We start from the raw sequence: 17,521 nt of genomic DNA, 5'->3' as shown, positions 1-17,521 counted from the left end.
TTCCGGCGCCTCTTATTGGACGTCATGATAGTGAAAGTGAAGTGAAACATAAACAGAAGAAGGATGGAGGACAATGGAGGAGGTGGGCTCTGGCACGGATCATAGAACTGATGGGGGGTAGGAGATGAGGCCAGTGACTGGGCAGCTACAGGATCCAGTATGACTTACTGCCCGGTCCAGCCATTATAGAGGACAAAGAGAACCTGTCACTGTAATAGGTGTATGTGTGCTGGCTGCTGTTGCTGATTTCCTTCTGATAAATACAGTTTGCCTGGCTGTGCTTTGTTTTCAGCACGTTCACTGTGGCGGATAAGTATGCAGTGTATTTGGTGTTTTTGGATAGAGTGGATAATGGTTGTAGCCCCTGACAGGCTATTGCTTTGCTGTCTGTGTACCATTGGGGAAATATTTCTTCGCTTCCTGTCCCAGACATGCAACAGGACGTTATAAGAAAATTTCCCAAATTTCGGGGAATCCCCCCCACAAGAATATGTTAATAAGTTGTGGGGCTCTGCACGCTGCGGTTTGTGTGGGCATGGCTGCCTATTCATTTAAATGGTCTGCTTTCCTTCCTGAAACCACAGGGAAAAGGTTCCTGCATCAGCTTTGAAATTGCTGTCCACAAGGGCAGTGCAGTTCCCAGTGCGGGATGCCGCGCTGCGGTTTAGGATTGACGGCAGCCCCACGCATCTCCTGATCGGCAGCGTGTTTTTCTGCATGGGTGGTTGCGTCTACAGGATCAGGTGCAGTCCTGCAGTAACAATCATGTGCACAGGAGTGAGCCTAGCCTCAGACAGGACAGAGAAGATTTTCTCTTAGCTCGTGCTTTGAGGTCAAGTCTAAAATCTTGGATTTCCTCTTTCTTTCTAGATGAAGGTAGTCACCAGTACAAAGAGAGAGAGTGAATCTCTCCAACGGGGGACACAGCAATAAAAACTTGATGGAGGGGGTCTAACTTTTCCCTACTCTATCCAAAGCATTTCCTGGAGATGCACTGAGTTCAATGTAAATTTTAAAATAAAAGTATAGGTTTGATTCACGCAAATGTCTGGTGTCATCAAAGTTGCAACTACCATCTTTTTATTTTACAGCCTTGCTTTCAGGGAAAAGAATATAGTTTTGAAGGTTAGAAGCAATTTTGCTGGCCAAAAATGTGTATTTTTTTAATTGCATGATAAATGGATGTCTGCCAACAAAAATGTTAAAGCCCTGGTTCCTAGTGGGGGGGGGGGGCTACATGCAGCCCTTGGGCACTTTATTGTGCAGTTCCCAGGGCCAATGCAGCCACTTCTTTGTGTTTCCTTATTGCCTTTTTATAGCAATGATTTCTAGCAGTCTCATATAATATGTCTCCAGTTTATGATTGTTTCCTGCAGCATGTCCGCAGTCTCTGACCATCTCTTGTACCTTGCCTGCATTCTCTGTCCATCTCTTGTTTCCTGTCCCCAGTCTCTGACCATCTCTTGTTTCCTGTCCCCAGTCTCTGACCATCTCTTGTTTCCTGTCCCCAGTCTCTGACCATCTCTTGTTTCCTGTCCCCAGTCTCTGACCATCTCTTGCTTCATGTCCCCAGTCTCTGACCATCTCTTGCTTCATGTCCCCAGTCTCTGACCATCTCCTGCTTCATGTCCCCAGTCTCTGACCATCTCTTGCTTCATGTCCCCAGTCTCTGACCATCTCTTGCTTCATGTCCCCAGTCTCTGACCATCTCTTGCTTCATGTCCCCAGTCTCTGACCATCTCCTGCTTCATGTCCCCAGTCTCTGACCATCTCTTGCTTCATGTCCCCAGTCTCTGACCATCTCTTGCTTCATGTCCCCAGTCTCTGACCATCTCCTGCTTCATGTCCCCAGTCTCTGACCATCTCCTGCTTCATGTCCCCAGTCTCTGACCATCTCCTGCTTCATGTCCCCAGTCTCTGACCATCTCCTGTTTCATGTCCCCAGTCTCTGACCTTCTCCTGTTTCCTGTCCCCAGTCTCTGACCATCTCCTGTTTCATGTCCCCAGTCTCTGACCTTCTCCTGTTTCCTGTCCCCAGTCTCTGACCATCTCCTGTTTCCTGTCCCCAGTCTCTGACCATCTCCTGTTTCCTGTCCCCAGTCTCTGACCATCTCCTGTTTCCTGTCCCCAGTCTCTGACCATCTCCTGTTTCCTGTCCCCAGTCTCTGACCATCTCCTGTTTCCTGTCCCCAGTCTCTGACCATCTCCTGTTTCCTGTCCCCAGTCTCTGACCATCTCCTGTTTCCTGTCCCCAGTCTCTGACCATCTCCTGTTTCCTGTCCCCAGTCTCTGACCATCTCCTGTTTCCTGTCCCCAGTCTCTGACCATCTCCTGTTTCCTGTCCCCAGTCTCTGACCATCTCCTGTTTCCTGTCCCCAGTCTCTGACCATCTCCTGTTTCCTGTCCCCAGTCTCTGACCATCTCCTGTTTCCTGTCCCCAGTCTCTGACCATCTCCTGTTTCCTGTCCCCAGTCTCTGACCATCTCCTGTTTCCTGTCCCCAGTCTCTGACCATCTCTTGTTTCCTGTCCCCAGTCTCTGACCATCTCTTGTTTCCTGTCCCCAGTCTCTGACCATCTCCTGTTTCATGTCCCCAGTCTCTGACCATCTCCTGTTTCATGTCCCCAGTCTCTGACCATCTCCTGTTTCATGTCCCCAGTCTCTGACCATCTCCTGTTTCATGTCCCCAGTCTCTGACCATCTCCTGTTTCCTGTCCCCAGTCTCTGACCATCTCCTGTTTCCTGTCCCCAGTCTCTGACCATCTCCTGTTTCCTGTCCCCAGTCTCTGACCATCTCCTGTTTCCTGTCCCCAGTCTCTGACCATCTCCTGTTTCCTGTCCCCAGTCTCTGACCATCTCCTGTTTCCTGTCCCCAGTCTCTGACCATCTCCTGTTTCCTGTCCCCAGTCTCTGACCATCTCCTGCTTCATGTCCCCAGTCTCTGACCATCTCCTGCTTCATGTCCCCAGTCTCTGACCATCTCCTGCTTCATGTCCCCAGTCTCTGACCATCTCCTGCTTCATGTCCCCAGTCTCTGACCATCTCCTGCTTCATGTCCACAATGTGAGGCCCTCCATATCTATCAAGAAAATCAATCACCATTGAGTTAAAGGAAAACTGTACTTTTAGTACAGTCATCCTTTAAAGTTTCTCTAAATCCTTTAATACCTTTTTGTCTATATGTGATGCAAAGGGAATAACCTGAGCATATGCACTGGGAGTGGCAACGCAGGAGACAGAAGATCAGCTGTAAGAGTGTTGCCACTCAGGCCAAGAAAATGACTGGATCAACCATATATTGATTAGAAATTCATATAATAAAGAAGGAAAGGTTAATCAAAAAGTATACAAAAAATGTTTTGTGCAGTGGCATCAAATGTTGAGCTTTTGCGTTTGAAACTCTCATGTTCTTTTATTTTAGTGAGAATTCTGAAGAGAAGCTGTGATGAGGCTTCATCTGATGTCGCTCCGTGCAAGTACCCTTCCAGTTCACCTTCACCCCTGAAAACCCAGCCATCCCTATACCAGAGTTCCTTCCCCTTCTACAGGCTGCCCTCTGAGGTGGGATTCTTCTCGCTAGATGAAAAGCGTTGTTACCATGCCGACGGTCGACGCTTACGCTATTACCGTCCTCCTGAGGAAGGGAAAAAGGATGGTGACTCTCTTGGGTGGGAACTGATGGAAGGATTTGAAGATCACTACGTTCGGATGAATGAAGATGAGAAGGAGGGTCTCCTCCACATACTCACGTGGATAAAGGAGAACAAAGGAATTATTAAAGGAAGTGGCCATGGCGAGAGCAAGAGGTGAGACCAAAACTCTATAAACACATGAAATGCCCAAGATTGCGTTTTACTTGGCAATGTCTGGTCCTATCACATGGCTGCATTTCATCTTGCAGGTGGCAGTAGTTCACGTCACATACATGTGCTTTTATGGCTATATGGTCATTCAATATCTAAGCAGTTTCTTGGCCTTGAAAGACAGTAATGTCTCAAGCCAGTTATCATCAAGGTGTAAAAAATATAATTTGCATAGTTATAGCCATCATGAAGGGCAAGGAAATCTATATACAAATGGTGACAATTACTAAAACTGGAGCACTCAGAATCTGGTGCAGCTGTGCATGGTAGCCAATCGGCTTCTAACTTCTGCTTGTTCAGTTAAGCAGTAACAATAAAATCTGGAAGCTGATTGGTTTCTCTGCACCAGATTTTGCCTCGTACAGTTTTAGTAAACCCCCAAAGTCTTTTCTCTTTTGCCTCCACCCCCTAAACATGTAGAACACCACCTCCTGCCCCCTCGCTAGGCCCCCAGCATTGTTTACATTTCTCCTGCTGCTTCTTTATTTATGTACAAGCCCCATCAGACCAGGCCACCTTCTTCCATTTCTCCGTGGTCCAGTTCTGATGCTCACATACCAATTGTAGGCACTTTTGACTGTGGGCACGGGTCAGCATGGGCACCCTGACAAGTCTACGGCTATGCAGCCCCATACATAACAAACTGTGATGCTCTGTGTGTTCTGACACCTTTCTATCGGAATCAGCATTAACTTTTTCAGCAATTTGAGCTACAGTAAGTCTTCTATTGGATCAGACTACACGGGCCAGTCTTCTCTCCCCACGTGCATCAATAAGCCTTGGCTGCCCATGACCTTGTCAGTGGTTTTCCTTCCTTGTCCGTTTTGATAGGTCCCGCCCACTGAAGACTGGGAACATTCCACAAGAGCTGCAGTTTTGGAGTTGCTCTTATCCAGTCATCCAGCCATTACAACTTTGCAGAGTGGCACAAATACTTGCCCACTTTTTCAACACACAAATGTCAGGAACAACTTGTGCACTTGCTGCCTAATATATCCCACCCATTGTAACACGATAATGTTACTCACTTGACCTGCCAGTGGTCTAAATATATATATATATAGTCAGGTCCATAAATATTGGGACATCGACACAATTCTAACATTTTTGGCTCTATACACCACCACAATGGTTTTGAAATAAAACAAACAAAATGTGCTTTAACAACAGACTGTCGGCTTTAAATTGAGGGTGTTTACATCCAAATCAGGTGAACGGTGTAGGAGTTACAACCGTTTGCATATGTGCCTCCCACTTGTTAAGGGACCAAAAGTAATGGGACAAAATAATAATCATAAATCAAACTTTCACTTTTTAATACTTGGTTGCAAATTCTTTGCAGTCAATTACAGCCTGACGTCTGGAACGCATAGACATCACCAGACGCTGGGTTTCATCCCTGGTGATGCTCTGCCAGGCCTCTACTGCAACTGTCTTCAGTTCCTGCTTGTTCTTGGGGCATTTTCCCTTCAGTTTTGTCTTCAGCAAGTGAAATGCATGCTCAATCGGATTCAGGTCAGGTGATTGACATGGCCATTGCATAACATTCCACTTCTTTCCCTTAAAAAACTCTTTGGTTGCTTTTGCAGTATGCTTTGGGTCATTGTCCATCTGCACTGTGAAGTGGCGTCCAATGAGTTGTGAAGCATTTGGCTGAATATGAGCAGATAATATTTCCCGAAACACTTCAGAATTCATCCTGCTGCTTTTGTCAGCAGTCACATCAATAAATACAAGAGAACCAGTTCCATTGGCAGTCATACATGCCCACGCCATGACACTACCACCACCATGCTTCACTGATGAGGTGGTATGCTTAGGATCATGAGCAGTTCCTTTCCTTCTCCATACTCTTCTTTTCCCATCACTCTGGTACAAGTTGATCTCGGTCTCATCTGTCCATAGGATGTTGTTCCAGAACTGTGAAGGCTTTTTTAGATGTCGTTTGGCAAACTCTAATCTGGCCTTCCTGTTTTTGAGGCTCACCAATGGTTTACATCTTGTGGTGAACCCTCTGTATTCACTCTGGTGAAGTCTTCTCTTGATTGTTGACTTTGACACACATACACCTACCTCCTGGAGAGTGTTCTTGATCTGGCCAACTGTTGTGAAGGGTGTTTTCTTCACCAGGGAAAGAATTCTTCGGTCATCCACCACAGTTGTTTTCCGTGGTCTTCCGGGTCTTTTGGTGTTGCTGAGCTCACCGGTGCGTTCCTTCTTTTTAAGAATGTTCCAAACAGTTGTTTTGGCCACGCCTAATGTTTTTGCTATCTCTCTGATGGGTTTGGTTTGTTTTTTCAGCTTAATGATGGCTTGCTTCACTGATAGTGACAGCTCTTTGGATCTCATCTTGAGAGTTGACAGCAACAGATTCCAAATGCAAATAGCACACTTGAAATGAACTCTGGACCTTTTATCAGGTCATTGTAATTGGGATAATGAGGGAATAACACACACCTGGCCATGGAACAGCTGAGAAGCCAATTGTCCCATTACTTTTGGTCCCTTAACAAGTGGGAGGCACATATGCAAACTGTTGTAATTCCTACACCGGTCACCTGATTTGGATGTAAATACCCTCAAATTAAAGCTGACAGTCTGCAGTTAAAGCACATCTTGTTTGTTTCATTTCAAATCCATTGTGGTGGTGTATAGAGCCAAAAATGTTAGAATTGTGTCAATGTCCCAATATTTATGGACCTGACTATATATATATATATATATATATATATATATATATATATATATATATATATATATATATATATATCTCAGGGTGGATTTGCTTTAAATCAAACTGATTTAAATCATGATTTAAATCACTAGTCAGTAAGGCTTGATTTAAATCCTAGTTTTCTACATAAAGACTAATTCTTGCTGGTATAACTTTAATATGCAAGTAGATGAAGATTTTTAGAATAACAACTTTTCATATTAGTTTTTTTTACCCCCAGTTTAATAGGTTAATCATTCATATTTGGACAACTTTTCTGATGTACTTAGGAAGGAGAAAAATAATCATTACCTTAATAATAACAATTTAAATAGATTTATTCATCTGAAACAATAACATTCCAGCATATGTGATTTGCCTAAACAAACATCCATGTTTGTTAACTAATTACATTGAGCATGACATTGTGAATGGATTCATGGAATTTATTTACCAAAACAATTAAACATATACAGCCTTATTCTACATAATTAAAAAAAACTTATCTTTATTTCATAATGGAATAACCTTTGGATGGTAATATATTTTCCTCAAAAAGGATTTTATTTAAAAAAAATCCAATTTAAATAAAAAAAAAATCGTTTTTTGTTTTTTTTTTTTTTGTTTTTTTTTTAAAAAAATCATTGATTTTTATCCACCCTGATTAAAGAACACCTTCCATGAAAACTACTGTTTAGGATCATTAGCAGATTCAGGCAGCTGAATCTCCCATTTTTTTGTCCTCAAGATTACCAGTCACTTTTATGGTCCAGTCCAGAGGTTGGAGGATAGGACCGTGCTCAACTTCAAATTAAAGCTGGCATTTCTATATACCTTCACCTGCCTATACCACTCGGACCTGAGGTTTGACTGAAAGTAACTTCTGCCAATGTTTTTTTTTTATTTTTTTATAATGCACTCTCTTTACTTTGGGTATGAACACTTATATGGGAAGTGCCTCCCTACCCCAGACCCTCTCCTAACTTTTAGCATACTAACCTAACCCTGCTCAGCTTTGCCCATGCATGGGCTGTGCTTTTCTTGCTCAGGCTTCAGCTTTATTAACTTTAGTACTTCAACACTGTACTCCAAATGGCACTCCTGCACATCATTTGGGAAGTACAACTGTACACATATTTGAGTAGGTCCTTGATTTCTATGGATGCGTAATGTGCTTGTGCATTTTTATTTTTTTTTGGAAGGGTCAAAGTCACAACCCAAAGAGCACTGCTTGGCGCTGAGATAATTCAGGCAGTGTGGTTTAGGATTCTTATGTTTAAAGTGATAAGGGGGCCCTGAAGTTCAGAACATACTCCCATGGGTGCTAATGAAGTGTAACAAGGGAAATGCAGCAAACATAGGTGTGCATTGAGAACCACTGGTGGACACATACATCATCTGCTAGTGTTTATCAAAAGATTAATTTTCCTTTTCTTCAGACCTGTGGATCGAGACTTTGTCACCTGGCGGGGCCATCTCACTAAGATGCTCTGTACACCGTATGAGACACAAGAAGGCTGGCTCCTGGCTGTCACACTCTTCCGAGGTACTCTGTACATTAGCGAGAGGGAGACGGAAGCTGCGCATAAAAAGAGGAAGGGGAGAACCGTGGATCAGGAGAAGCTCATGTACTCTGGTTACAAGTTTGAGAGCTTCTTATGTGCTTGTAAGTGAGGCTGTTTTATATTCTCAATTCTCCTATATTTCAAGCTCTTACAGGGTTTCTGCAAACTAATCCATCCTTTTAGAAATCCTTTGCATTGGCTTTTGTTTCAATGCCTCGTGCACACTGGACATTTTGCCTGTCCCCCTGGCAGCAGCATTTTGGCAGAAAAAGGCTTGACGCTTGTTAATGCGTATCGCGCATTTAGGTGTGCCAGGTGCTTGGGCGTTAATTTATTTCATTGACTAGAATAATAATTTATTCTGGCCACAGAAATGAATTAACACTCAAGTGGTAAACATGACTAGTGTAAACACGTGTTCACAGGCGTCTTTCTGCCAAAACGCTGTTGTTCCTGGATGCACTGGCAGTGAATGTTTTTTTTTTTTCTACCTCTAAAGGCCTATGTTGGCATGGACACAGACTAACGTGCAGGGGCATTTGGAGGGAGTAAAAAAAAAAAAATGCATGGGGCCTAAAGTGCAAATCTGAATTGCAACTTTTGCTTGTGCATTGAGTTTGTTTCCTGTGGGTCTTGTTCTAATGACTTGTCAAAGGAATATATAGTCTTACTTTCTTTAAATGTATATTTTGTAAGTTAGCATAAATATTCTTCATTTGTGTCCGTGGATTGGGGGCGAATCAGTAAAGCATTTGCAAAACTTTTCTGGCAGTATGGTCATTTTTAAAAAGACTTGCCTTTAATTCATGAAAGCCTTATGACAGTCACGTAAAGAGGCCCAACATGTACAACACATTCAAGTAGTTCTTTTTTGAGCCGCTTTCACATTGAGTCGCTAGGGCTGCGACAGATTCAAAAAGAATTTCCACTAGTTCATAAATAAGGAAATTAGGTAATTTATATCAATTGCCCCTCCCTCCTAGATTGTAAGCTCCCAGGATTAGGCCCTTCCAACCCTCTTGTTTGGAAATTTATTGTTGCTGTATTGTCTCCCTTTATATTGTAAAGTGCTGAGCAAACCGTTGGCGCTATATAACTCCTGTATAATAATAATAATAACAACTCTATGTTATATACAGATAGTCAGACTGCATGATGTATACATGTCCCCCCCCCCCCCCCCAGTTGCTAAGATGCTGTCGGCTACACAGTGTTGCTGTGTTTCTAGGATGCTGTCAGCTACACAACTTTCAGCATCCTAGTAATCAGCGATGCTGTGTGGCCCAGGGGCTAAACATACTCTGAGGAAGAGGTGCCTCCTACCCATCATGTTTCCAACAGATACATGAATCTGTCGCAGGCACCAACGTTATGCAGAGCCACAACACATTTTCTGTGACACACATGAGAGTTCTAAGGTTTATATTTGCAGTGAGCCAGGATTTTGAATTCTAATTACAATGTGCCTTAAACCCATCAGTCACTCAGCAGCCTTCCAATCTCTAATGCGCATACTGAGAAGCTGCTCAGGTAGAGGATAACAGGGGAAACTGAGATGCTGAATTACTTCTGGGAGGGAGGAGTAGTGGAATTTGAGATGCTAGTGGAGGGTGGAGGTCTGAGACACTGCAGGGCAAGCTAAGTTTCTGAGTAGGAGCTTTGCTGCTGATAGAACATGAATGTCCTCAGTGCTACTTCTGTGAAATTTGAAGATTAATTTTACCATAGTTCCTATAGCTGCAGGGGCCAGAGAGGGATTTTTTAATCTAATATCCTGCTTGTTCGGTATATGTAAATACTGGAATTTCCATGCTTTGACCACAGGTTCACTTCAAGAAGCTGACTGGACATCCTAATTTGGAGCCAAATTTAATTTTAAAAAATCCAAATTGTTTTCTCTACTGTGTTGTCTCCCCAGTTTTTGCCATAAACTGTACTAACATGCGTTGCCCTCCATCTCCAGACACACCCAACAGCGATCCCTGCCCTTCTGAGGTTGTGAACACCAACGAGGCATTCTGCAGTGTTCTTTTGGGTCGTCTGGCCTCCCATTCTCTGCTGCTGTCAGGAGAGGTAGACTGCACTGATGCTTCTGCTGCCAACCCATCACCTCCTTCTTGTTATGTGGAGCTGAAGACAAGCGCACAAATAAGGAACCCACACCAACAGCGCAGCTTTAACAGGTAAGTGAGAAGCTGTTGTAAATCTGCAGAAAGTATTCATTTTAGGGTTTAATTGTAAGTTAATGATCCAGCCAGGAAAGGGCATTTTTTTGGGAATCTGAATTTTTACTCTAAGTTGTATCACTCCAGCTTTATCACTCAGGTATATGCTCATATTTAGCTGTATGGGCCCTTTCACACAGGCACCTTTTTGTTCTGATCAGCAGGGGAGCTGGCTGCTGATCTGAGCCGAGCGGGACGGATGGCAGATCTGTGTCCACTCAGTTTCAGTAGAGCGGACATGGATTGTCTCCGCTGTGCTCTATGGGTGGCCAAAAGTCCATTGTCCATTTACACCCGGCTGCCTCCAATTCTGTCCGCTCAAATGGAAGAGGACACAGTCCTCTTTTAAAAGAGAGGCGGACCTTATCAGATCGCCTGTGTTAAAGAACCCTATTATTTCCCAGTCAGAGCATACATTTTTTCTCATTACCAGTCATCCAGCCAGCCACCCATGGAGACTCACCTGTTTTTCTGCATGAGATCAGGCTGTTAACCGATCTGGTGCCCAGGCTGTTGTGAGAGGATAAAAAAACAAAAAGCTCTTGGTTATCAATACTGTTCTTTGTTGTGACTGTTGTATGAGCGTCTGTTTTCAGCACTGATTTCAGGCTGTAGTAAGGACCGCTTCAATGGGGGCTTTACAGCCTGATACTCAGGCAGACCGTTTTGCTCAGACAGGGAGAGAATACAAGGGAAATATTTTTATACTCATAAAATCAATTTATTGGAATCCATTGAGTGACACAAGAAATCTCAAACATTTGTGTTATGCTGCCACTGATACGTTTGGACACTGGCAAAAAAAAACTAGGTACACGATTGGACGCTGGCAAACAAAAAAAAACTGTAGACCAACCCAGGATACCCCTCCCATAGGGGTCAAGTTTCTGCCTTCTGCTTCAGAGACAGATGGACATCTGCGCTTTGATTAAGTCCTTTGTACAGGGAGTCTCTCATTATTTATTTATTACAGATACTTATATAGCGCCATCAATTTACACAGCGCTTTACATATATATTGTACATTCACATCAGTCCCTAACCCTCAAGGGGAGTGCAATCTACGATCCCTAACTCACATTCATATATACACATACTAGGGCCAATTTAGACAGGAGCCAATTAACCTACCAGCATGTCTTTGGAGTGTGGGAGGAAACCCACGCAGGCACAGGGAGAACATGCAAACTCCAGGCAGGAGGTGCCATGGCTGGGATTCGAACCAACGACCTTAGTACTGCCAGGCAGAAGTGCTAACCATTTAGCCACTGTGCTGTCCATGTGATATCCTTCGTTCTTTTCCCAGCGATTCTGTGGGATTTGAATCTTTTTTTCTCTGCTCCTCAGAAACTGCCTTTTGAACCCATTTAGAGATATTTCTCTCTGTATGCTCAACCACAAAGAGGTTTTCCTAGTAACCTTGAAGTGTTACTAAACCCACAACGGTAAAATCAGTCTGTATATGCAGTAAAGCATGCTTGTTCTACTCATAAGGGGTTCATCCGCACTGTGTGAAAAGGCTACTTTCTTCCACAGTCCCCAATCCATCTGCTAATAGTACAGAGACCTAGGAGGCACTCTGCATATACTCAGTTTGGTGAGCATTGCTAGAGATTTTTTTATTTTGGGAGGATGCATGTGATCTGCAGAGGGTCAGGAGTCATGCAGCCTCATGGGACAGCCAGAGCAGAATGAAAATGCCTCCTACAAGCTTTAACCAGTGCTTTGCCAGACACTGATAGAAGTCACAAGACTTCTATATACTGTTGACGAGAAAAGGTATTTAGCAGTTTATATTTACTAAAATAATTGCATTTCCATGTTGTGTGTACTGTGGGAGACCAGATACAGTGAATTCAGGGTCCTGGGTTTTTTATTAACACTTTAATCTCTCTGAGGCAAGTGTCTGTCTGAACTGGTGGCCTTGCATTTAAAAAATACATTAAAATGGCATTCCACTCAAACCCTAACTAAGCCTAAATCTACTCTCACTACCAATCTAAGCCGATTCTACCATATATACCATGTAAAAGAAAAGATGTCTATACTTGGGCTGTAAACATTTAAAGTTTTGATGATTTGGGTACCATCATTTTTTGCCATTACACAAGCGCACATAGTTTTTAATGTTTGACATATTTGCAGTCTATTTACTAGGAAAAACCTCATCCTTATTTTGTATAAAAATGAAAACTAAATTAAAAGTAATTATTTTTAGTGTATTTTTGTTCCTAAAATACAGATTTGATAAACAGTTGTTCAAATATTTATTTATGTACTTCATTATTATTTTATTTCAGGTGCTTATATAGCGCCATCAATTTGCGCAGTGCTTGTACATTCACATCAGCCCCTAACCTTCAAGGGGCGTGCAATCGAAGGTCCCTAACTCTCACAGTCATACGTACACATACTAGGGCCAATTTTTAGACAGGATCCAATTAACCTACTAGCATGTCTTTGGAGTGTAGGAGGAAACCTACGCAGACACAGGGAGAACATGCAAACTCCAGGCAGGTGGTGCCGTGGCTGGGATTCGAACCAACGACCCTAGTGCTGCCAGGCAGAAGTGCTAACCATTTAGCCATTGTGCTGCCCTATCATGCAAGATAAAAAATTGCAACTGCCATCTTTTTATTCTACAGTGCTTCTACCTTCAGAAAAAACGTAATCTTATAAGTAGTGTACTAGCCAAACAATTCACATTTTAACATTTGTGCAAAAAAAAAAAAATTGATCCAGATGGGAAGTGGTTAAAGTAGAACTTTACCCATAACAACTTGATAAAAAATAATGTTCTTTAGGAAGGAACATTTATTCCACATAATTAGTTATGGTACCAAAATGAGTGTGTGCTATAAATTGCCTCCAGCATTACTCCTGTTTCTTCTTGCTGGAGGCGGCCATTTTGCTGAAGACCAGAGACCCTGAACAGCAGTAAACGTTAGGCTCTTAGCAGATCACCCTCTACAAATATGGCAGTGCCTAAAAATAGAGATCAACTGAGCATGTGCAGAGCAGGGCGAGACAGTGAATTCCTGGATTTTAAACAGTATAGGCACTTATTTTTAATGTTTTACAAAGCTATACCTGCAAAAGGGGCCAGCCTGAAGTTATGTAGCAGGACTTCATTTTCTGACTAAAGTTCCACTGTAAATAACATATTTATGGTTACACATCTGCATTGGTGTCTTTTTAAATCTGCCTTGAGTTCAGATTAAAGTTGTCATCCAATGGATAAAGGTGCTAATTTCCACCCACTAGATACAAGCTCCTGAAATGGTGGTGTCAGTCCTTTCTTCTTGGGATTCCCCTAATCGTTGCTGGTTTCCGAAATCCGCAGGGAAGAATTGTATCCTTACAGAATTATCGAACGGCAGACATCCCTCATCTAGTGCGGGTAATTGGAAGATAGAACTTGGTTCCCTTTACATGCCCTTGATATGATTTTCTGTGTGTAAATGATAGATTTGTCTTTTGCCAGGGTGACAATCAGAGCTGGGACCCTGCGGTGTGCATGAACTTCTGCAATGCCTTCTTGTCTCATATTAAGAAAGTGGCCACCAGGGATGACCCAAGGTAAGAGCCACTGCAACGGATATGTTTTTAGCAGTCTCTCTTTCCTGGTTTCTAATTAGATCCATGTTTTCCACAGGGTTGTCTATGTGTTCTCTTGGGAGCCAGGTTCAGACATTACATTCACTATTGAATCGAATCCATCTGATCCTGTTCTACCAGACTGGTATGTGCAGGCACTTTCACAATAAACTTGCGCTGTCGACTTGGTGCTGGAACGGCATCAAGTAGCCTGATGACAAAGGGGCAAGAAGACAGGGCCAGGCCTTCTACTGAGAACAAACATCTGTACCTGACTGGTGAATGCACAGCCTGAAAGTGTACGCTCATTGTGACAACCAGAGAGAGAAGTCAGAATATATGATTTTATAAAAGATCCGCCTTGGAGGCATTCAGCAAGCTGTCGGTACATGCCAGCACTTCAGTCACTGTGCGCATCCTAATGTACACTGTGTCTTCTAAGCAGCTTTGCAAGTTTTAATTTCTGAAAACTAAAAGAGGCCGGTCTTTACATTTAGAGTGAAACTGACAAAGTATCCATACCTTCAAAACCTGCACCCCCGAGCTGTGCCATATACTAATTCCAAAGCAGAACCCTTTTGCATAACCCCTGTATCACTCAGTGCACCCTCATACCACAGAGGTATGATCTTTGCATTGCGTGTTGCAGGGGGTGTGCTGAAGTACTAAAAGTTATATCCAGGCATTACCCAAATGCACCCTCAAACCTCCGCCAAGAACATGTCACAGCAATTTTTGTTTTCCTTTAACCTTGTTCCTGATGTGCTAAACAGCTTTTATTGTTTCCTGTGATGTTATTAGTAGGCTTGCAAAAGTCTTGCAGCAGCTGACAGGTTACTTCCAATAGATGTCGTGCTCCCCAAAACTGCATCCACCTATGCACAGTGTATGGGCAGGACTCTGGTAGGCAAGACCGTTGCATTCATTTTTCTGGTTAAAAAAATCAATTTTGTGCATGTAGAGTAGGATAGTGAATAGTAGGCAGTTTTTTTAAAAAATGATAAACCAATTGAATTTTTTTGTTGTCCTGAACATTTCACATGATGGACGGTGCAAACTTGTAATAGAGATGTCAACCTATTTTTCCTGATGAAAAGTTCAATTAAAGCATACGTTCACCTTTGGAACATATTACACTTTGCACCATAAACCATGTTCTAGCATCTGCAGCCTCTCCCCACTTCCTGTGACTGTGGGATCTTCTCCCCACACCCGCTGTCACAATTTGAAACCAGTGCAGCTATGCAGGGCTCCGCCCACTTGGCCGCAACCTTTATTCACAGTTTCCGTGAATGAATGCCTAGAAGTACTGTCACCCGTTGCGGCTGACGGCTTGTAGTTCACAATGAATTGCTAGGGTGCTGGTGAGTGCTCTTGTAGTCCATTGATCTTCCTGCTCTCAGGCAACTGCCTGCCCTTAAATGGTACGGGCAGACCGCTATCCTGACAGTCTGCAGGTGCTCGAGATTGCACCTTCGATCTGCTGAATACGGGGGCAATGCTCTGCAGGCTTCTTAGAAAAAAAAAATAAGTGCACATTTTTCCTGCAAAAATGTGTATTTATTTATTTTTTTTCCAAAAGGTGAACTTATCCTTTAAAGCTAAAGCGTGGTCACACAGCTGGTTGGCTTACCTAGCTGGCCCTTCCTCTTTCAAGATCAGGTGTACTGTACAAGGGATTACATAAAGCCAAATCCAGTTGCTTGCACTATCTGTATTAGTGTTTAATTATTTTATTAGTTTTTATTTTAACCACATCCCTGTCGCCCTATAGCAGATATACTTCTACAGGGCGGCAGGGGTGCGCAAAATCAGGTATATATCCTGCCCTACCTGCGCTGCCATTCGCGGCTGCGGCTGTCAATCACCGGGTCCCGGCCCGTGATTACCGAGCATCTCCGATGGGAGGAGGACTGGTTTGTTTACAAACAGTCCTCCTCCCTGTTGGCTCTGGCACACTGTTCTGGATGTCTGTAAACAGCACAGCCGTCCAGAGTAGTGTGCTTTACAGTGAAACACCAACATACTGCTCCCTTGTAAAACAGTCCCTGCACACATTTAACCCTTTGATCGCCCCTCATTGTTAACCCCTTCCTGCCCAGTGCCATTAGTACAGTGTCAGTGCTTTTTTTTTTTTTTTTAGCACTAATCACTGTATTGGTGTCAGTGACACCAAGTCAGTTCACCCCAGTGTCAGAATGTCCGCCGCAGTCCCGCTATAAGTCGCTGATCGCCGCCATTACTAGTAGAAAAAAGAATTCCAGTATCTATACTGCCATTTGTAAACGCTATAACTTTCACATAAACCAATTTATTTACACAAATTGGGATTTTTTTCTAGCAAAGACATGTCACAGAATACATTGGCATACATGTATGATGAAATTTAATTTTTAAAATTTTTTTACTGGACAGGTTTAATAGCAAACAGTCCAAAATCTTGGGTTTTTTTTTTTCTCAAAAGTGTCAGTCCTTTTTTTTTTTTATAATGCAAAAAATAAAAACCACAGGCGATCAAATACCACCGATAGCTCTATTCGTGGGGGAAAAAAAAGGACGTAAATTTCACGTGGGTGCAGTGTTGCATGACCGCGCAATTGTCCGTTAAAGTAATGCACCGCCGTAACTCAAAAAATTGCCTGGTCAGGAAGGGGGGTAAATCCTCAGGAGGGCAAGTGGTTAAAGCTCAGTTGAAGCTTTTTCAACTATTTTTGTAGTGTAGTCAGGCTCCATAAGCAATAATAATAGAGGGTTTCTTGTTTTAACTTGCCCGTTTGCTGTAGCAAGGTTTAAAATAGCCTGTGCAAGCAGCACGCTGCAGAATCAAACTGCTGCTTGACAACGTTCATCTGTCAAATCCCCCCCCACCCCACCAGCCAGTGTTTTAATAGTGTTCTTGTTTCTTGACCACAATGTGGAGAAGCAGGTGAAAGGAAAGTCACTTTGCTTTTGCAGACATTTGGAAACTGATCCAATGAGTGCTGTATGCATACAAATGAACACATTGTCAAATATTTGCTGTTTCAGTAAAAATGTTTTGTAAGTGTCTATTAAAGTAGATCTAAACCCACATCACTAAAATCTCACATAAACGTTAACATGTTAATGTCATTTTTAAAAATGGTTTTCGGTTTTTTGAATCATGCCACAAAGGTCCTTGTTTCCTTGGTCAAATACTTCCTGTTCTGGGGTGATAACTGTCTCCCAAATGTGCTCCTGCAATCCCCCCAATGCAGACTACGAACAGTTCTAATATACGTAAGTGACTTTAGAATAGGCCCCTCAGTCATGTACAGGAGATATAGAAAAGTATCACCAGCTTTAAAATAATCACGTTGTTGCTTTCCAGCCTGAAATGAAGACAGACACAGTTTTTGTTTTACTTTCAATCTTTTTATTGGTTTCACAAATATAAAGGTAAGAAATTGATCGTTTCGTAAGAACAAAAAGCAATAAAAGAATAACAATAAGTGCAGGGTCGAGGCCCTGGCTCACATTCACAAAGAAGATCACAATAACAAAAAGCATTGGCTGGAGGGTCAAAGAAACTGTACATTAC

The 17,521-nt window shown here is 42.8% G+C and overlaps 1 protein-coding gene across 1 annotated transcript; it reads left to right on the top strand.

The window, feature by feature from the left end:
* Nucleotides 1–9: 9 nt before the first annotated feature.
* On the top strand, nucleotides 10–17,060 carry DXO (decapping exoribonuclease). The gene is made up of 7 exons (XM_089659144.1): nucleotides 10–82; nucleotides 3,421–3,805; nucleotides 8,015–8,241; nucleotides 10,104–10,323; nucleotides 13,630–13,765; nucleotides 13,850–13,944; nucleotides 14,021–17,060. The coding sequence occupies exons 1-7, from the start codon at nucleotides 64–66 to the stop codon at nucleotides 14,130–14,132; spliced, it is 1,194 nt and encodes a 397-aa protein (XP_089515270.1). The 5' UTR covers nucleotides 10–63; the 3' UTR covers nucleotides 14,133–17,060.
* Nucleotides 17,061–17,521: the final 461 nt, after the last annotated feature.

This window comes from Staurois parvus, unplaced genomic scaffold (assembly GCF_062004578.1).
Source record: "Staurois parvus isolate SC_StPar_1 unplaced genomic scaffold, SC_StPar_1.0 ptg001133l, whole genome shotgun sequence".
Classification (NCBI taxonomy): Eukaryota; Metazoa; Chordata; class Amphibia; order Anura; family Ranidae; genus Staurois; species Staurois parvus.
Note: the sequence above shows the minus strand (reverse complement) of the source record. Positions and strands in the feature narration are given on the sequence as shown.

Coding starts and splice junctions, on each gene's coding strand:
- DXO (XM_089659144.1), top strand. Junction 8,242..10,103: donor TGAGAGCTTCTTATGTGCTT/GTAAGTGAGGCT, acceptor CTCCATCTCCAG/ACACACCCAACAGCGATCCC. Junction 10,324..13,629: donor CAACAGCGCAGCTTTAACAG/GTAAGTGAGAAG, acceptor TCCACCCACTAG/ATACAAGCTCCTGAAATGGT.